Source organism: Eptesicus fuscus, chromosome 6 (genome assembly GCF_027574615.1).
Source record: "Eptesicus fuscus isolate TK198812 chromosome 6, DD_ASM_mEF_20220401, whole genome shotgun sequence".
Lineage (NCBI taxonomy): Eukaryota > Metazoa > Chordata > Mammalia > Chiroptera > Vespertilionidae > Eptesicus > Eptesicus fuscus.
In genome coordinates this window covers 77905249-77926486 of record NC_072478.1, presented here as the reverse complement: position 1 = coordinate 77926486, position 21238 = coordinate 77905249, and the positions used below count along the sequence as shown (strand labels likewise).

Genomic DNA, 21238 nt, shown 5'->3' with positions numbered 1-21238 from the left:
CCAACTGCAGATAAAAAATATGTATGTCTTGATCTGGGTGGTTGTTATATGAGTATGTGCATATGTAACAAAATCATTGAAGTGTACACTTAAGATTAGTGTGCTTTTCGCATTTTATTGTATGCATCTTGTACCTCAACCAAAATTCAAGTACAAGAAAAGCAAAAGGCCGGTGTGGCTGTTTGTTGGAGCGTTGTCTCATACGCCAAAAGGTGGCGGGTTTGATTCCGCATTGGGGCTTGAGTAGGAGGCAGCCGATTGATGTTTCTCCTGTCTCTGTCTCTCTGTCTGTCTCCCTTCCTTTCTCTAAAATCAATTAAAAAACAAAACAAAACAAAAGGAAGCTCTTGTGCGTCAAGGTTAGTAAAGTGAAAGGATTCAATTAAAAAAAAAGAAGAAGCTTGTAGCCTAAAACGTAGGGGAAAAATATATTATTTAGATACGTCAGGAAGTTAATTAATAAAAATATATGGTGTCCTCCTCCCCTAGTTTGTAATGCTTGTCCTATTTGTCAGTTTTCTTAAATGTGTCATTTGTTATGACTTCTTTTATTATTCTAAGTAAATATTCACTTTAGTAGTTAAAAAATATTAACTCCCCCCCGCCCCCCGCCCGCCCCCCTTTGGTAGGGCCCAGAGCAGTGCAGGAAAGCAGTTGTTGCCAGGTTGGGTAAGGATGGAGCCACACCCAGCTTGGAACCATGGGTAGCCTGGTGTGGGGTCCTGTGGCTATCCTGGGGGAAGTCACCATTTTTGCCTACCCAATGGGAAGCCTGCTGCAATGAGGCTCAGCCTGTTACCCCTGCAGTGGAAGCCCTTCTGGAACATCTTCCTGAGATAAAGAGGCCGAGCAACACAATGATGTCAGCCTGATCAATTCCCCTTCTTCCTAACAGTTCTCAACAGTGACCTTGGAGGTGAGGCATCCTTAGGGGGACTTTATTGAGTAATAGGGATGAAGGACACTGAGAAGGGGGAGTACCCAGGCTGCAAGCCCCAGATGAGCAGGGCTGGTCGGGAGGTCTCCCATTACATCCTGGGGCTATTACCTTGGGGAGATGGAATTGGACAAGCCTGCTTTTCCATTATGCAAAGAAAGGGCTTTTCAAGTAAATTTCCATTTAAGTATGAGCTTAGATCAGTAAAGATGGGGCCATAATAGCTTAGATGGTCATCGCAGCTATTAAAAATACATTTTTTCCCCAGTGCTCAGGCTGCCTATCATCTTCATATTCTTCATCCCCAGAAGACTATGACTCAACCTTTCCTAAGCTTCGGGGAGGCAGGTTAATGTCCATCTGTATTTTCAACTTTTTAATTCTGCCCACATCCTAGCACATGGGCCTACACCGCCAGTCAGACATCCCTCTCGCAATCTGGGACCCCTTGCTCCTTACTGCCTGCCTGCTCGCTCCTTGCTTGGCTGGCCGCTCCTTAGCACTGCTGCGGAGCCAGGAGAGGCTCCCACCACCGCCACCGCTGCTGTGCTTGCCAGCTGTGAGCCAGGCTTCCGGCTGAGCTGAGCAGCGCTCTCACACTGTGGGAGCGCACTGACCATCAGGGGCAGCTCCTGTGTTGAGCGTCTGCCCCCTGGTGGTCAGTGCGTGTCATAGCGACTGGTCGTTCTACCTTAAGGGTTGCTGGGCTTTTACCAGTCCTATATAATAAAAGCCTAATATGCAAATCAACTGAATGGTGGAATGACTGGTGGAATGACCAGTTGCTATGATGTGCACTGACCACCAGGGAGCAGATGCTCAACACAGGAGCTGCTCCCAGCCCACAGGCCCCAGGCCAGCCAAGGTGGGTGCCAGCGCCCCCCCCCCCCCGGGGCTCCCCATACCCTCCTGATTGCCCTGCCGGTCACCCCACAGATCAGCCAGGCCTAGGGACCCTACCCATGCACGAATTTCGTGCACCGGGCCTCTAGTATATATATAAATAACCCCCACCTCATAGAACAATCTTAAGAATGTATGTTTCAAATTCACTTTTGCTCTCTCCCCTTTTCTTTGTGACCCTCTTAGCTTTTCCTACTCATCAGGCGAGGGCAGCTAGTTTCCTTGTTTTAAGGCTCTTCCCTCAACTACCAAGCATTGGAAATTGAGCTTTCAGGGCAGGTGGCCCTCAGAGTACATCCCCCGTTCTATATAGACCACTGCCCCAACACCATTACTGGCCCAAACTAGGGGTTCTCAAATAGGGATGATTTTGCCCCTCCTTCCCCAGACATTTGGCAATGTCTGAGACATTTTCGGTTGTCACAGCTTAGGGGAGGAGCATGCTACTAATATCTAGTGGGTAGAGGCCAGGGATACTAAACATCTTACAATGGTACAGGACAGCCCTCCCCCTTCCCCAACGAAGAACCAGTTCAAAATGTTAAGAAGGCCAAAACCCTACTGGGAAACGGACTCTTCTTTCAGTCCTCACTGGGTTTATTTGTAATAAAGTCTTCCTGTAAGCAGTCACAGTCCTCGCCCTTCTTTGGCCTCCAGTGTTGTGATGGTCACAGTCCTCCCATCTGTGGACCACATGGCGTAATTTAAGCAACCGCTTTTCTGCTTAAGCGGTTTGAAGAGTGGGGAGGGAGGGAATGGCTCCATCTGTTGGCCAGAGCAGGGATCACAACACAACCACACTTGAAATCGCTTAAAACACCCAGCTCATTAAATGCTTGAATTCCTTTTACAAACATTCCCGCGAAGTAAGCAGTCTGCTCCCCTCCAGTGACAGGTCACTACGTTTTGGGTTAATGGGGAGTAAGTAGTCCTTACCTCTGTAACAGACGGAGGCAGCTGACTAGAGGCAATGCAAAAAAGAAGGCCGGACTTGGGACATAGAGTCTAAACAACCAGCTGCATGTCACCCCGGAGTTTTGCAAGGGATTTTATTCATCGAGGAGGGGGGTGGGGCAAAGATGTAAGCTGTTCTGAAAGGATTCGTTAGACACATGCATCACTTTGGTTAATCAGCGGCACAGGATCCGCTCACAAACGACACTCTTTTTATCTTTAGTCCAATGACATCATCCCAAAGGTGCAGGGCACTCCCTCTTCTGCCCACTTTCTTGCTCCTATTCCCACCTCCCGTTTTCCAGTCCACCGTTCCCAGCCACTTATTTCCTCTCAGCCGCGCCCGGAGATCGTGGCTTCCCCACCCCACTTCCCTGCTTCTAATTTTCCCGCCCCAGTAGCTCTTGGCCAATCGGGGAGGTAATGGCCCCCTCTCTCCCGGCCTCTTGGTGACGTTGTCAGAAGTGAGATCTCTGATTGCTTGTCCCGGAGCAAGAGCGCACCAATAACAGGCAAGCTTTTTGGGTGCCGGCGCACAGCTAGCATCGCCGCTGCTGATTGGCTGGAGCGGCTGAGACCGAAAGATGGCCGCGAGCCCCTCTGTAGTTCCTGTGGCCCTGACCACTCCGGGGGTACCCGTCTTGTCAGCTAGTGGCGATTTCTCAAATTTGCGGGAAATTAAAAAGCAGCTGCTACTTATCGCTGGCCTTACCCGAGAGCGGGGCCTACTGCACAGTAGCAAATGGTGAGATGTCGGGGTGGGACGGGACCGGGCTTGGGTCCTTGGCCTTGGGGGGCTTGTGGAGCTGATTCAGTGTGCGGGGTGTTCCAGGTCGGCGGAGTTGGCCTTCTCCCTCCCGGCGTTGCCTCTAGTCGAGCTGCAGCCGCCTCCGCCTATGACAGAGGTAAGGACTGCTCCCCACCGGCCCAAGAGGGAATGACTGGTCAATGGAGGGAGCCGACTGCTTGCTTCGCAGGAATGTTTGCAAAAGGAATTCAAGCATTGAAAGAGCTGGGCGTTTTAAGCGATGTTATCTGTGTGGTTGTGTTGAGCTATGAAAGATCTGGTGGTGCGTTTACTTAAGCTGGAGAGAATAAGGACAAAAATCCTTGCTTAGGATTTCAGCCTTTTCGCTTTTGTAGCCCAGCTTAGACAATGAGCCAGAATCGAAGGTTTTTACAACAGTGCGAAACTGGCCCGGATTCATACAGCTCTGGGTTCAAATCTCAGCCACAGTGGTGACTTTCGGCAATTTAACCTCCTGAGCCATAGTATCCTCATCTGTGGAATGCGGATAATAGTATTTACTTTATGGGACTATTGAGGGAATTAAATGAGATGTGAATATATTTTATGTCATCCATAGTACATGTGTTTACATAGACTATGTAGTCTGAATGCTTTTCATCATAATCCATTTTGTTACTTGATTCCTCCCTCCCTTTAAAAACAATGAATATTTTTTACTCTAAAAGGTATAATGCAGCCCTGGCTGGTGTGGTTCAGTTGGTTGAGTGTCCTCCGGTGCACTGAAAGGTTGCTGGTTGATTCCCGGTCCGGGTGGGTACATGCCCAGGTTACAGGCTTGATTCCCTGGTCCAGTGGTGCTTGTTGGAGGCAGCTGATCTCTGTTTCTCTCCTTTTCCCTCTCCCTCTCCCTCCTTCCCTCTCTCTTTCTACCTTTCTCTCTAAAATAAATAAAAACATTTTAAAAAAAAGGTGTAATGCTGGTTGAGAAGGGGCAGGGGAAGAAATAAACAAATTGTAAGTGGATATGAAAACAGCCAGTAGAATCCTAAGCTGAAGAGCCACATTTAAGACACGTTTATTCAGTCAAGAAAACACTGAATATGTTTTGGTTCCTGTTTTGTGCTGGTAATATTTGGGGCAAGAAGGATGAGGAGAATGAAATTATTAAAGTTTTAATCAGCTTATCCCTAGAATTTGGGATGTGGATTATATGTTTAACTTAAATATGCATTATTTCATTTTTTTCACAGAGAATTATAGGTGTATTTTAGTTTTTTGCAATACTAACATGTCAAAATGTTCTTGAAGTACAAAAAGTATAAGTAATTGCAGCATATTGCATTTATGTAGAAATTTAAAAGCCTGGGGAAGGAAGGGAATGCCAAATATTAATGCCAAACATTTTCTGTAACTTTCTCTTTCACCTTTTCCCTCATGTCAAATCTATATTATTGGCTCCATTTACTGATGAAGAAGTGAATACTCAGAGAAGCTAAGTAACTTTCCTACTGATGTCATGAAGCCAGAAAATCAGAGTTAGAATTTGAATATAGGTCCCTAATACTGAAGCCTATACAATTTCTACATTTGCAGAAACAATAAAAGTTTCTGAGTGTGTTGGTTTAATATTTTACAAATTTTTATTTATTTTTTCCTCTAACTTTAAAAAAATATGTATTTTTATTGATATCAGAGAGGAAGGGAGAGAGAGAGAGCGCAATAGAAACATCGATGTGAGAGAATCATTGATAGGCTGCCTCCTGCTCCCCTCTGCGCCCCCCCCCCTCCCCCGAGATTGAGCCCTCAACCTGGTCATGTGCCCTGACTGGGAAACGAACTGGGATCTCCTGGTTCATAGGTTGATGCTTAACCACCAAGCCACTGTAGCTGGGCTCCCATAACTTTTTATTTTGAAGAAGAAAAAAGTTATCTGACTTCACTTCATTATATATATGGTTTTGGGAGGAGGAAAAGGAGAGAAAAATTATTTTTTCTTACATCTTGAAATTGGATTTGAACTTTTTTGTCTTATTCCCAATCATTTACAAAAATTTGTCTCTTCTAGGAAGATGCCCAGGATATGGATGCTTACACCCTGGCCAAAGCCTACTTTGATGTTAAAGAGTATGATCGGGCAGCACATTTCCTGCATGGTTGCAATAGCAAGAAAGCCTATTTCCTGTACATGTATTCTAGATACCTGGTGAGGGCCATTTTAAGACGTCATTCTATTTTGAACCAAGTGGAAAAAGTTAAACCTTTTAAATAGCATAGCAATAGCCTATTTGGTGAATGTACTTTATAAATATTTGACAATAATAAAGAAGTTGTCATAAAGTTAAAAAAATAATGCTATGGAAGAAAATGTTTTAAAAAACTGATAATATTCATTATTGACAAAGGTGCGAGGCAGTAGATTCCCCCCCCCCGCCACCCTCCCCCCATTTGAAGTCAGTTTGGGTAGATTATGTTAATTTGAAATACTATGACCAAGCAATTCTACTTTAAGTAACTTGCCCAATGTTAATACATCTGTTCATGGAAATATTTTTTTGTAATACCCCCAAAATGTCAACAACTTAAATATCCATTAGTCAAGAAATTCATTGTTAAATCTTGCCTGAAGTATTTTTTACTATGATGTTGCAAAATGATGATTTTCCCCTCTAGCACTCTCCACATTTATTTATTTATTTATTTTTTTAAATATATTTTATTGACTTTTTACAGAGAGGAAAGGAGAGGGACAGAGAGCTAGAAACATCGATGAGAGAGAAACATCGACCAGCTGCCTCCTGCACACCCCCTACTGGGGATGTGCCCGCAACCAATGTACATGCCCTTGACCGGAATCGAACCTGGGACCCTTCAGTCCGCAGACCGACGCTCTATCCACTGAGCCAAACCGGTTTCGGCTCTCCACATTTATTGATGCTCATTTGTCATTCTATTCTAAGCAAGAGTCTTTCCTTCCCTTTCCATTTATCTATTTACCTAGCATGGACTTAAGGATTCTTTTATTTTTAATTGTTTATATAATTCATTACAGTACTTAATTATTTGGTGCTCAGATTATTCCAGATTTGACCAATGGGAGCCCGTGAATAGTTACTTAAAATTAGTGACCAATAGTAGCTGCCATTTTGGATGGTTTTGGGCCCTTTAGGTGGAATCAGGCTGCTAGTGTTAGAACAGGTTCAGAATTCACTGGTAAAAAGACCTATGTGTGGATTTTCTCTTACAGTCTGGAGAAAAGAAGAAGGATGATGAAACAGTTGATAGCCTAGGTATGAATTTCTTTTTTTACCTTTTAGATTAAAGCAGGGGTTGCACACACAAATGCCTATAGAAGCCAGGCAGGTAGTACAAATGTGTGAAGTGGTCCGAGGAGGGCTATTGGAAATTAGATAGCACAACTGGCTGATTGTCTCCCAGCTCCAGCTGAGGGTTGCCTTGTGGCCTGCTGTTGTCAAGGCTTTCTTCTCAGACTCTACTCCATTGCCTGAAGCTGGAAATTCAGATTTTTAGTTGAGGCTTCTGATTTTTAAATGTTGATACTAATTCAAAACTTTAAAAACCTGTATGGGCCTAGCAAAATATGACTGCAGACCAGTTATCAGTTGTTATTTTTTTGGAGGAAAAAAATTGTGTAAGATATTGACTACTTTTGAGTGCTTGCTGGAAGTTTCAGGTGTAGCTGTTTGATGCCAAAAGGAATATCAGGTCTATAAAATGAAGACCAGCAGTTTTCTCTTAGATTAGAGACTTTGTTTCTTTTCTAGGCCCTCTGGAAAAAGGACAAGTAAAAAATGAGGCTCTTAGAGAATTGAGAGTGGAGCTCAGCAAAAAGCACCAAGCTCGGGAACTTGATGGTTTTGGCCTTTATCTGTAAGTGTTAGAGTAAGTTGGAACTTTCTGCAACGTGTTCTCCTGAGCAGAAGAGAGCTATTATAGAGCATTACCTTCTGTGATGGTTTCCTTCTTTTCTAGGTATGGTGTTGTGCTTCGAAAACTGGACTTGGTGAAAGAGGCCATTGATGTATTTGTGGAGGCTACTCATGTTTTGCCTTTGCATTGGGGAGCCTGGATAGAACTCTGTAACTTGATTACAGACAAAGAGATGGTAAGTTAAGATCCACTGAGCCAAAGATGAGCTGTGGCCCTAGCTGGTTTTCTCAGTGGTTAGTGCATCGCCTGCGTTTGAAGGGTCCTGGGTTTGATTCCTATCAAGGGCACATGCCCAGGTTGCGGGCTTGATCCTCAGTGGGGAGCGTGCAGGAGGCAGTCAGTCAGTGATTCTTTCTCATCATTGATGTTTCTATCTCTCTACCTCTCCCTTCCTCTCAAAAATCAATAAATATTTTTTTAAAAAGATGAGCTATGTGGAAAACGTCTGTACTTCAAGTTTTATATAATTCTGCAGTAATGGGGTGGGAGGAGAGAGGTTTGCTAAGCCTTTGATCAGGGGTCCTCAAACTTTTTAAACAGGGGGCCAGTTCACTGTCTCAGACCGTTGGAGGGACGGACTATAGTTTAAAAAAAAACTATGAACAAATTCCTATGCACACTGCACATATCTTATTTTGAAGTAAAAAAACAAAACGGCAAAAACAACTGCATGTGGCCCGCAGGCCGTAGTTTGAGGACACCTGCCTTTGATTATATAGCTAGCTCTTTGCTCCTTCTCTGGTCTCTTTCACTGTTGGGATTTCGGTCTTCAGGTCTTCATTTGAAAGACAAATGTCTAGCTCATTTGAAAGACAAATGTTTGGTAGTTGCTGTTTGATTTGCATCCAGTTATATTAGGACTAGAGGCCCGATGCATGAAATTCGTGCAAGTAGGCCTTCCTTCCCCCGCTGCCAGCACCGGCTTCCCTCTGGCACCTGGGACCTGGGCTTCCCTCCAGCCACCGGCAGGCACCTGGGACCCAGGCTTCCCTCTGGCTGCTAGCAGGCACCTGGGACTTGGGACCCAGGCTTCCCTCGCAGCCCTGGCTTGTCTGGAAGGTCGTCTGGTCTAATTAACATATTACCCTTATTATTATAGACTAGAGGCTTGTTGCACGAAATTCGTGCTCGGGGCTGGTGGTCGGGGGGTGTAACTCAGCCCGGCCTGCACCCTCTCGCAGTCTGGGACCCCTCAGGGGATGTCTGACTGCCGGTTTAGGCCTGATCCCACAGGGATCCCAGCAGGATTGGGCCTAAACTGGCAGTCAGGCATCCCTCTCGCAACCCAGGACCATTGGCTCCTAACCGCTCGCCTGCCTGCCTGCCTGCCTGCCTGCCTGCCTGCCTGACTGCCTGATTGCCCTTAACCTCTCTGCCTGCCTGCCTGAGAGCCTCTGCCTATCTGCCTGATCGCCCCTAACCACTTTGCCAGCCTGCCTCTGCCTGTCTGCCTGATTGCCCCTAACCACACTGCCTGCCTGCCTGATTGCCCCTAACTGCTCTCCTGCCTGCCTGATCGTCCCTAACCACCTCTGCTTCAGACCCCGCCGCGGCAGCTTTGTCTGGAATGACATTCGGAAGGTTGTTCGGCTGTCCGGTCTAATTAGCATATTACGCTTTTATTATTATAGAAGATACCTTTCATATTCATGTGTTCACATTCAAGTTTTACTGTAACTTGTTTTATAGACTAAATACTGTTACAGTTTCTATTTTTTTTTTTTTTTTGTACTTGGACAAAATGAACTTCCCTCCATGTAGCTTCAAGCTACGAGGACACAGGCCCCACCAACACCCTTAATCTTCTCCTTGGCTCTTCTGCTGAAGAACTTGGCCTTCACAATGACAGGCTGCTTTGGGAGCTCTCCCTTCCCCAGAACGTTGTAGTAGCCCGATTGCACCACATCAATGATAGGAGCAACTCCAGTCTTGCTTTTGGCAGCATTTACCCGTGTCTGCTCACTGACCAGGGTCCACAGTTTATCAAGGTTGACAGTTGGGCAGAAGCTCTGGTTCCTCTTTAAGTGGAAATGCCTCATACCAACTTTCCCAAAGTAACCTGGGTGATATTTATCGAAGTTGATCCTGTGATGATGCAAGCCACCAGCATTACTGCGGCCCCCGGGGTGCTTCCTGTGCTTGCCGATGCGGCTGTGGCCGTGGCTCACGTGGCCCCGAAGTTTTCGGGTCTTCCTGAGTCTGGATGGCATGTCGGTGGCCGAGCTGCAAGAGCCTGTTACAGTTTCTTAATTTCAAAGATGCTATTATAGGAAAGGTTCCTCTGATATCAAGGATCATATTTATCCCAGGCGGTGTGGCTCAGTGGTTAACACTTATGTATGAACCAAGAGGTCATGGTTCGATTCTCCATCAGGGCACATGCTTGGGTTTCAGCTCTGTCCCCAGTGGGGGGTATTCAGTAGGCAGCCAATCGATGATTCTCTCATCATTGATATTTCTATCTCTCTTTCCCTTTCCCTTCCTCTCTGAAAGCAATTAAAAATATATATTTTAAAAGGGGATCATATTTAAAACATTTTAAGTCTCTGCTGAGCTCATAGGATTCTGAGAAGATACAGAGATTTGTTAATTAAGGAAGTAATATATATAAGCTGCAATCATTTTAGTAGTCATTATTAGAGGATATTGTCTATAGAGTTTATTTGCTGTTCTTCAGTAATTAATGGAAATGATAACACATTTCTTTTTTTTTTTAATATATATATTTTATTGACTTTTTACAGAGAGGAAGGGAAAGGGCTAGAGAGTTAGAAACATCGTTGAGAGAGAAAAATGAGAGAGAAACATCGATCAGCTGCCTCTTGCACACCCACCACTGGGGATGTGCCTGCAACCAAGGTACATGCCCTTGACCGGAATTGAACCTGGGACCCTTTACTTCGCAGGCCGACGCTCTATCCACTGAGCCAAACTGGCTAGGGCAACACATTTCTTTTTGTTTGCTCTGAAGAGCCAAAGTCTGGTTGGTTTCTCCTAATAATGATATATGCTACTAAGTCTGTGTCTGAAATTTTACCTTTGTTTACTTGTATTTACCTATCTCTAACTGCCTAGTAGAATTTCATTGAAAGTTTGTTTTATCTCTGAATTCAAAATACACAAAACTAGATTTTTCATCTTACGTACCAAATTCTCTTTCTCCCAACTTTTTTTTAATATTAGTTTTTTAAAAATATATATTTTTATTGATTTCAGAGAGGAAGGGAGAGGGAGAGAGAGATAGAAACATCGATGATAAGAGAGAACCATTGATCAGCTGCCTCCTGCACACCCCCTACTGGGGATTGAGCGTGCAACTCAGGTATGTGCCCTGACCGGGAATCAAACCATGACCTCCTGGTTCATAGGTTGACACTCAACCACTGAGCCACACAGGCCAGGCTCTTTCTCTCAACTTGATAGAGTCTCATTAGCATAACTATTTCTCAAGACACCCAGTCTCATTAGCATAACTATTTCTCAAGACACCCAGTCTTTTTTAAAAATAAGTATATATTTTTATTGATTTCAGAGAGGAAAGGAGGGAGAGAGAGAGAGAAACATCAGTGATTAGAGAGAATCACTAATCGGCTGCCTCCTGCACCCCCCCCCCCACTGGGGATCGAGCCTGAAACCTGGGCATGTGTGACCAGAATCGAACCCAGGACCCTTCAGTCCGCAGGTCGATGCTCTATCCACTGAGCCAAACCAGCCAGGGCAACACACCCAGTCTTTTTTTTTTTTTTTTTTTTTAACAAGAAAAAGACAGAAGTTTATTAACATATATACATGTACAGATGCGACATACCCAGGAAAAAATGAGTACCTCAAAGACGTGGCTTAGAACTCTGGTTTACAAAGCATCGTTAACTAATAAATGAATGAGCAAAGAGCTAGAAAGACAAGTTAGAATCAGTTTACAGTAGATCTTGAATATCAAGTTAAGTTTACTTTATTAAGCATATAGTAAAAGCCACTAGCAACATTCTATACTAGCTAGATAAATTATGATTATTGAAAGTTTGTATTTTAAATCCTCCATGTCAGAGGTCAAAATGGGGTGAGATCACAAATTTTCTGTTATTACATCAGCCCTGAGCCAATAGTTATCTTCTCCTTCCAAGAAAAAGGAGAAGCTGGGGTCTCAGGGTGCTCTTATTACAGCATTACAGAAGAATTGCAATCACTAAAGAAAGCCAAGGAAAATGTCTGTATAATTAGAGCTGAAGAATTCTTCGAAACAACATCATCTCCTCAAACAATTTATTTGACTAAATGAGGTTGACATGCAAACTGCAAAAAGCCAGGCAGTGAACACACCCAGTCTTAATGCCTCAATCATATTTGCCTCTTCCCTTTCTCTTATCTCCTTTATCTATTTAACCACAGACATGGCCATAGTTTCTTCTTCTTTTTTAAAAAAATATATATTTTATTGATTTTTTACAGAGAGGAAGGGAGAGGGATAGAGAGTTAGAAACATTGATGAGAGAGAAACATTGATCAGCTGCCTCTTGCACACTCCCTCCTGGGTATGTGCCCGCAACCAAGGTACATGCGCTTGACTGGAATCAAACCCCCAGTCTGCTGGCTGATGCTCTATCCATTGAGCCAAACCGGTTAGGGCCATGGTTTCTTCTTGTATCTGTTTTTTTCTATTGGCTTCCTTTGCCATCTTATTTATCTCCAACTTGGATTTCTTATAAGTAATATATACTTTCTATCTAACTTTCCCATCTTTACATTCCCATTTCTAAGCCCTCCTGTACACGGTTTCCAAATTTATTCTTAAAACACCCATGTCATCATGATTCTCTTGCATAAAAATTCAGTGGTTTCCTGTTGCATACCATTTCCTATTGCACTATAGGAACCACCCTACCATTTCAGTCTTATTTTTCCACTGCGTCCCAGCACAAAACTTCCCTTCAAACAACCTAGTTTCATCAACCTCTTCAACCACATTCATCATAACCGTTTTTCTTTTATTTATGTTGTCCTTGCCTAGAACATTCATTTTTTTCTCTTTCTCTCCCCTTTTTTCTGTTCAAATCTACCCACCCTCCAAGACACCTCAAATCCTATCTATTCTTTGAAGCCTTCTCCAACTGGGCCTTTCCTCCCTATTGTGCTTGTAAATCCTATTACACTTGAAATGCCCCGTGTCCATTATTAGGTGCTGTAATAAAATTTCCAGTGATAAACACCTTTAGACAAGTGATTTTCAAGCTTTTTCATTTAATGGCACACAAAAACTAATTACTAAAATTCTGTGGCACACTAAAAAATACAATTTTTGTCGATCTGACCAAAAAAATATAGGTATAATTTTGGGTCATTCATTCCAGGCGGGTACTGTTGTGTTAACTCTTGTCACTTTTTTTATTTGACAGTGTAAGGGAAAAGGGGTCAGTGCCCCTGACTAAATAGTCAGGTGTTGCATGTTTTAAAAATTCTTTCGGCACAACACTGTGCCTCTTGTGGCACATTGGTTAAAAATCGCTGCTTTAGACAATAAAAATAGTTCCTTGATGTTCTTTTGGGAGAGAGATCAAAATATATTAAATGTGTTCCTCTCTTTCCTGCTGCCAGCTGAAGTTCCTGTCTTTGCCAGACACCTGGATGAAAGAGTTTTTTCTGGCTCATATATACACCGAATTGCAGTTGATAGAGGAGGCCCTGCAAAAGTATCAGAATCTCATTGATGTGGGCTTTTCTAAGAGCTCTTATATTGTTTCCCAAATTGCAGTTGCCTATCACAATATCAGAGGTAAGTGAATAAGGACAATGAAATTCTTCAAAACCTGAAAGTATCATTGTGTTGTTTTCTGAACTATGTTCTTTCTGCAGATATTGATAAAGCCCTCTCTATTTTTAATGAGCTAAGGAAACAAGACCCTTATAGGATTGAGAATATGGATACATTCTCCAACCTTCTTTACGTCAGGGTGAGCTGCTTCCTTTACTTGGACTTGATTAAGCTCATTTGTGCTTTCATCTGGGTTGGATTGTCATCCAGTTGCATTAACTACAAGCAAAATAATTTTAGAGGTTCATTTTTCATGCTTAGACTCTCTTTTTCTTTTCTTCCAGAGCATGAAATCTGAGTTGAGTTATCTGGCTCACAACCTCTGTGAGATTGATAAATATCGTGTAGAAACTTGCTGTGTAATTGGTAAGAATCATTATTCTTTTTCTTTTAAGATTAACCTTTATTGTAAATAATACAAGTATAGAAATAACAGTATAAAAGTGTCAAAGGTAACAAAATTATGTACAGTAGAATGTGAAAGCTCACTATAACCCCATCCCCAAGATTTTTTAGAGAACATGACTCCAGAATATTTTTCTGTGTGAATACTAAAAATGTGTGTGTGCAAGTGTGTGTACAGTTTGTTTGTAAAAACTATATCATTATACACACTGCTTTGTAACTTCCTTTTTTAAACGTATATCTTTTTTTTATCTAGATTTTTATTATGTTTTATTGTTATCTAATATTATATAGATGTGCCATCATTTTACTTAATATAAAAATTGCTTCAGGAAACATTTTTGTATGTGTACATTTATTTTTGCATGTTAATGCAATTGTTTCTGTATAATAAGCAGTAAAAGACTGGATCAAAAGTTCTATATATTTTTTAAACTTTAGTACTACTAAAAAGTTTGTAAGGCTTTAGCTGGTGTGGCTCAGTTGGTTGGGTGTCATCCCGTACATCAAGAGCTTGCTGGTTGGATTCTCAGTCAGGGCATATGCCCTGGTTGCGGGCTCTAACCCTGGTTGGGGGTATGCAGGAGGCAGCTGGTTGATGTTCTCTCTCTTTCTCCTCCTCTTAAAAAGAAAAATTTGTAAGAATTTCCAATCCTATGAAAAGAGATGAGAGTACCTGTTTCTATGTATTGGGGTGTCTCAATCTTGGCATTAATGACATTTTGGGGTAACAATATATATATATTTTTTTATGTTTTATTGATTTTTTACAGAGAGGAAGGGAGAGGGACAGAGAGTTAGAAACATCGATCAGCTGCCTCTTGCATACCCCCTACTGGGGATGTGCTCGCAACCAAGGTACACGCCCTTGACCGGAATCGAACCTGGGACCCTTCAGTCCGCAGGTCGACGCTCTATCCACTGAGCCAAACCGGTTTCGGCTGGGGTAACAATATTTTTTGTGGAGGGCTGTCCTCTGCATTGTAGGGTATTAGTAGTATCCTTAGCCTCTACCCACTGCTCCTTCCCCCTAGTTGTGCTGATAAAAAATATTTGCAGGTGCCCTACCCAGTTTGGCACAGTGGATATAGTGTAGGTCTGCAGACTGAAAGGTCCCAGGTTCGATTCCAGTCAAGGGCATGTACATTGGTTGCGGGCACATCCCCGGTAGGGGGCGTGCAGGAGGCAGCTGGTCGATGTTTCTCTCTCATCGATGTTTCTAGCTTTCTATCCCTCTCTCTTCCTCTCTGTAAAAAATCAATAAAGTATATTTAAAAAAAAGAAAAAAGAATAAGGAACATTAGATATGACAGAATATGCTTCAGCTTTCATATTATAGCATATTCAGAGGAAGTGAAAGGAGAAAGAAGGATAGAGAGAAAAAAGAAACTGAAGACTTAAGAGAAAATGCAACAACTTAAGAATAGAGTGATGACAGGAATCTCCTAGTTGTTTAGTCATTGCTTCTGCTTTTATGTCTTGATGTGAATTGATTGCTTCCTTCTGCATCTTTTCTGGAGTTCCAATCTCTGAGGGTATATGTAAGTATGTATATATCAACATATATGACAGTACAACAAAGTTAAGATTTGGACTCTGGAACCAGATTGCCCAAGTTTTCTATGTAATTTATTGTTTTAGGTCTTTGATTCATTTTTAATTAATGTTTGTACATGGGGACAAACTGTAATGTAGTTTTATTCTTTTGCATGTGGCTTTCCAGTTTTCCCAGCACCATTTATTGAGGAGGCTTTTTTTTTTCTCTATTGTATGTTTATGGCTTCTTTGTAAAAAATTAATTGCCCATATACATATGTTTTTATTTCTGGGCTCTCAATTCTGTTCCATTGGTCTGTGTGTCTGTTTTTTTGCCAATACCATGCTGTTTGTTTCTTCTTTTTTTTTTTTATTGTCACCTGAGTATGTGTTTATTGATGTTAGAGAGAAAGGAAGGGGGTGGGCAGAGAAAGAAACATTGATCAAATGCATCCCTATTGGGGATTAAACCCGCAACCTGGATATGTGCCCAGGTATCGAATTTGCAACCTTTTCATGAATGGGACAATGCTTCAATCAGCTGAACCACACTGACCAAGGCTGACTTGCTCTTTTTTAAAAATTGTATTTTATTGATTTGATTTGAGAGAGAGACAGAGAGAAAGCCATCAGTCTGTTGTTCCACTTATTTATGCATTCATTGGTGATTCTTGTATTTGCCCTGACTGGGAATCAAACACACAACCTTGGTGTATCAGGACGATGCTCTAACCAACTGAGCTACCCAGCCAGGACTGACTTGCATTTTTCAACACCAATCCTCCAATATAATAAAGAGGTAATATGCAAATTAACCCTCAGGCCCTCACAAGATGGCTGCCTACAACCAGGCCGGCTGGGGTTAGTGAAGGACAACCAAACGACTGAACAGCAGGCTGCGTGGGGCGACCAGGTCGGCAGGGGGGTTAGTGAGGGACGACCAAACGACTGAACAGCAGGCTGCGTGGGGCGACCAGGTTGGCAGGAGGTTAGTGAGGGACAACCGAACGACTGAACAGCAGGCTGCGTGGGGCGACCAGGCCAGTGGGGGTGGGGGGGGTGGGCGTGAGGGGCAACCAGGCCGGCAGGGGGGTCAGTTAGGGGCAATCAGGCTGGCACGTAGAGGCAGTGAGGGGCAAACAGGCTGGCGGGGGGGGCAGTTAGGGGTGACCAGGCAGGCAGGCAGGTGAGCGATTAGGAGCCAGCAGTCCAGGATTGTGAGAGGGATGTCCGACTGCCGGTTTAGGCCCGATCCCGCAGACATCCCCCAAGGGGTATTGGATTGGAGAGGGTGCAGGCTGGGCTGAGGGGGACCACCCCTCCCGGCCTGTGCACAAATTTCGTGCAAATATAACTGCTTTGATTCCTGAGGGAGAGCGGAGCTCAGAGCTCTACCTTTTTCACCCTTGAGGTACCCTAGCAATATAGTTGGAAAACCAAAATATAAAGCTTACTCTTAAAAATGTCTTACCCTTTAACAAAATATGTGTATAAATGCTATATCCAGATAAAATGAAGAAAAACTTGCAATGTTAGGGAACACTTTTTTAAAAACCATAATGTGTGATAAATGATATATATTTCCCAAGGGAGCGATGATATTTCCCTTATGTACAGTTCGGCTGTTCTGCAAGGAATTTGGGGGAATGAGTTATGGTTTCATGTCTACTCTGGAATGCTGTCTATTTTTATTTAATTTTTTGTTAATCCTCACTTGAGGATGTTTTTATTTTGATTTTTTGAGAGAGTGGAAGGGAGGGGGAGAGACAGAGAAACATTGATGTGAAAGACAAAGATCGATGTGAGAGAAGCACATTGATTGGTTGCTTCCCCCAGTGGCCCTGACTGGGCCAGGGATCCAGAATCGAACCCATGAGCCTTTAGTTCATGGGCTGATGCTCTATCCACTGAACAAAACTGGCTAGGGCAGTGAACTTTTATTTTTACCTTTCTAATTATTCATATTTTTTGTTTTTCAATCAGGCAATTATTATAGTTTGCGTTCTCAGCATGAGAAAGCAGCCTTATATTTCCAAAGAGCTTTGAAATTGAATCCTCGGTATCTTGGGGCCTGGACACTAATGGGACATGAGTACATGGAAATGAAGAACACATCTGCTGCTATTCAGGCTTATAGGTGAGCTCCTAGTTGTGGGGTTAGGTAGAGCAGATTGCTGTGATGTTAGGAGCCTCTTTTGAGCCTGCAAGTTGCTAACTTTGATTCTGCTGTCTTACCAGTCTCTCTTCCATTTCTTAGACATGCCATTGAGGTTAATAAGCGGGACTACAGAGCCTGGTATGGCCTCGGGCAGACCTATGAAATCCTTAAGATGCCATTTTACTGCCTTTATTATTATAGACGGGCCCATCAGCTTCGGTAAGTCTGGGCACTTGACAATGTGTTTGTTTTGGGGAGTGCTGACACTTTTCTTTCTTTTTTTCATGGCTACTGAGTGACTAGTGGGTAGTATATAGAGTGTGGATATACTGGCCAAAAGGATGATTCATGTCCTGGATGGGAAGGAGCAAGATGGTGTGAGATTTCATCATGCTACTCAGAATGGTGTGCAATTTAAAACTGTTTGTTTCTGGAATTTTCCATGTAATATTTTCGGACTGCAGTTGACTGTGGAAAGTGAAACCTCGAATAAGGGGGGATCACTACAGTAGTGGTGGTGGTGGACTTTAGTTATCTATAATACTTTTTCACACTACTACTATTTTGTCTCAGGCCCAATGATTCTCGTATGCTGGTTGCTTTAGGAGAATGTTATGAGAAACTCAATCAACTTGTGGAAGCCAAAAAGGTATCTGAGATTGAGCCCTTGAGAATTGAGTGGGAATCTGCTGCTTGGATGAAGGGTGGGGCTATCTGTGCTCTGTAACTTTTCTTCATTCTGGTATCTCTACATGTGGAAGTCGCAATACATAATAGGCTAAAAGGCAAAGCTTGGGTGACATCATCTGTGGGAATGTCAGTATGTAGCCTGGACCTATGATTTAGTAAAAATGCCTGCATCCTGCAAACCTGAAGTTCTGGGAGGCTTGCAGGACTTGAGCCTTTGTGTGATTAGTCATGCCACCTGGGCAATGGTCAAAGTGACAAGTTTATTTTTTTGACAGTGTTACTGGAGAGCTTATGCCGTGGGAGATGTGGAGAAGATGGCTCTGGTGAAACTTGCAAAGTGAGTGAAAGGAGTAAAACGCTATTGATATTTCTGTTGGCTCCTCTGGTATGGTGGGTGAGCCTTCTATCCATCATCCTACATGAATGTGGGGATGTAGCAGGATGTATGAATATTGATCTGAAAATTTAGCCATTTCACTTGAGAGAATGACACTTCTCTTTAAAGTGGGAATTGCTTTCCTATTAGGCAAGGAACCAAGAATGAATTGAAAGAAATGAAATTTTTATGTAAGAGCAGTCTAGGAAAACTAAGTACTGATCTTCTAATAAGAACTATGAAAATAACTCAGAAATAGTAGGCAAAAAGGTTCTTAAATATAATTTTATTCATGCCAGTTCTTTTCTGGCTTATTAGAAAAACATCTGAATTATCTTTTTTTAAAATCTTAGGATATTAACAAAGTTTTTGCAAAGGTGTGTTACTCAGCTTATGTATTTGCTAACTCTCCCTCCATTACCAGTAGCAGAGTAATGATACTAAATTTGATAAAATAACCTCGCTTCTGGGTACTAATACTATTCTGGGTCCCAGTGTGCCATTATGTAAAAATTTGTACTTGTCTTTGTGTTGTCATCTTTTGGGTCTTAATAATGTGCTTTTACTATTTATCATTATTTAGCTTTGAGATCTGATTTGTACTTAAAAGACCAATTTCTTTTGTAGGCTTCATGAACAGTTGACTGAGTCAGAACAGGCTGCTCAATGTTACATCAAATATATCCAAGATATCTATACCTGTGGGGTATGTGTCCTGGACATGAGGACTGGGTTGCTGATTTTATTTATTATCACCTTAGTCATCTCTGCTTTCCTTATCTAGGAAATAGTGGAACACTTGGAGGAGAGCACAGCTTTCCGCTATCTGGCCCAGTACTATTTTAAGTGCAAGCTGTGGGATGAAGCTTCAACTTGTGCCCAAAAGTGTTGTGCATTCAATGATGTGAGTATCAGTTATTTAAGACTTTGGATTTGGGTCAAACATATAATCTTTACCATGATTTGGGAGTAGAAAGTGGATAATAAGTGGAAAGGCTATCTTGATTTGTGAAACTTACACATGAGTATTTTAGAACCTGTTTTTGAGAACATCCTTGGACATATTTTGAAATAGTTGCCTTTGTTTCAGACCCGGGAAGAAGGTAAGGCCTTGCTCCGGCAAATCCTGCAGCTTCGGAACCAAGGAGAGACTCCTTCCACTGAGATGCCTGCACCCTTTTTCCTACCGGCGTCACTGTCTGCTAACAATACTCCTACACGCAGAGTTTCTCCACTCAACTTGTCTTCAGTCACACCATAGTTGACTAATTTCAAGCTAGCACATTGCCTTACCTCCATGTAAAAAATTGCCATGTCTATTCTTCCAAGGACCTTAGCTCTTTTTGTGTGTACAGATGGAAACAGCTCCTTGGGGAGAGTTTATAGAATCACCTTCAGAGTAGACTGACAGAAGAATCCTGGCAGGAAACAGACACTGTCTTGCCAGTTAGAAGCACTTCTTCCTATGTTCAGAGTAGCTACAGAGCTTGGCCTTCTTCCCAGATTCTCCCCACCTCACCCCCAAACATCCTTGTACTAGCACTTTAGCACAGGCAAGGCTACAGGCTACAGGAACTGTTTTAATGCTGCTGGGAGTGGTTTCCTGAGAAGTGAGGAAAGGAGAAAAGTTAGTGATTCTATCCTCTGCTGACAGTAGGGGCACTGGATACCCTAGCAAGGTCAGGGCCCTGGATAGACATGATGGTATTCTTGGATTTACTGAGCATGACTGTTCTGTCAGAGATTAGGTTTAAATGGAGTAAAACTATACAGTAGGTCCTCGGTTACATCGGAGATCCGTTCCTACGCCGTGATTTTTATCGTAAGTCAGAACCCACCTACATAAGCACCTACGTCACTCACATGGAGCACATACACAGCAGTAATGAAGTGACAGAGAAAGATAACAATTCATGACCTTTACTTGTAAATAAATAATAAAAAACATAAAGCACATGTCGAAATGACGAACTTTTTTTTTAATAAATGAGAGATGGTGACGTAACCATGAGCGTTGTATGTTGAGTCTGATGTAGCCCGAAGACTGCCTGTACATTTGTTTTGAAGAGTCTCCTAGAATATTTCAAATTCGAGGTATCTTACTAGAGTTGAATAGAAGGGACAAACATAATCTTATGGAGTATGAAGGCCCCTACCAAGAGCAAAAGATGTCTAGTTATCTATATTCTCCCCCCAAAAGTGAAGTAAGGAGACAGGATTACAGATAATCTCATGGCCATTTGGAGATAACTTTTTATAACTACAGACAAGAATAAACTCATTCAAGCTGGTCTGTTTTAATATTTATGTAATTGTCTTTTTTTCCGGCTAGACAAGGTAAAGGGAATCATTGTTAGTGTGCTCTTAGAGGGTTTCAGGCCTGTGCATGCGTATTTAGTAGGAGGAATATGCGATGGTTATGTATGCTGCAATGAATCTGTACAGATGACATGAATTATTCTGAGCTCAGGACCCAGCCTTCCTATGTTCATGTTTCCAAAACAAGTTTGTTACCTATTCACCTCCGAATGTGTGATACTTCATTTTATAGTAAAGAAGGTTTAGAATATATAATGTCCCTTGAATTCATTTATTATTAAGCTTTCTTAGATGTCTAGCGACATTCCTGTGCAGGGTTTTCATGGGCCTGAATGATGAGAATTTTAAATTTTTCTTTCCTTTTATAATTTGAATGGTTTTTTAAAATTTGGGATTCAGATTAAAAAATGTGAACAGTATCTTTAATATAGCTTTCTTTTTTGTGCTGCATA

General features: G+C 42.4%; 2 protein-coding genes across 2 annotated transcripts; one reads left to right on the top strand and one right to left on the bottom strand.

The window, feature by feature from the left end:
• Positions 1-3378: 3378 nt before the first annotated feature.
• CDC23 (cell division cycle 23) lies at positions 3379-21052 on the top strand. The gene is made up of 16 exons (XM_054717887.1): positions 3379-3539; positions 3627-3699; positions 5611-5748; positions 6790-6832; positions 7328-7433; positions 7536-7668; positions 13086-13263; positions 13344-13441; positions 13587-13668; positions 17227-17380; positions 17501-17620; positions 17975-18050; positions 18367-18428; positions 19095-19173; positions 19252-19371; positions 19558-21052. Exons 1-16 carry the CDS (start codon positions 3379-3381, stop codon positions 19726-19728), a joined length of 1794 nt encoding a protein of 597 aa, XP_054573862.1. The 3' UTR covers positions 19729-21052.
• LOC114232078 (60S ribosomal protein L27a-like) lies at positions 9240-9719 on the bottom strand. Its single transcript, XM_054717888.1, has one exon. It carries the CDS (start codon positions 9701-9703, stop codon positions 9257-9259), a length of 447 nt encoding a protein of 148 aa, XP_054573863.1. The 5' UTR covers positions 9704-9719; the 3' UTR covers positions 9240-9256.
• Positions 21053-21238: the final 186 nt, after the last annotated feature.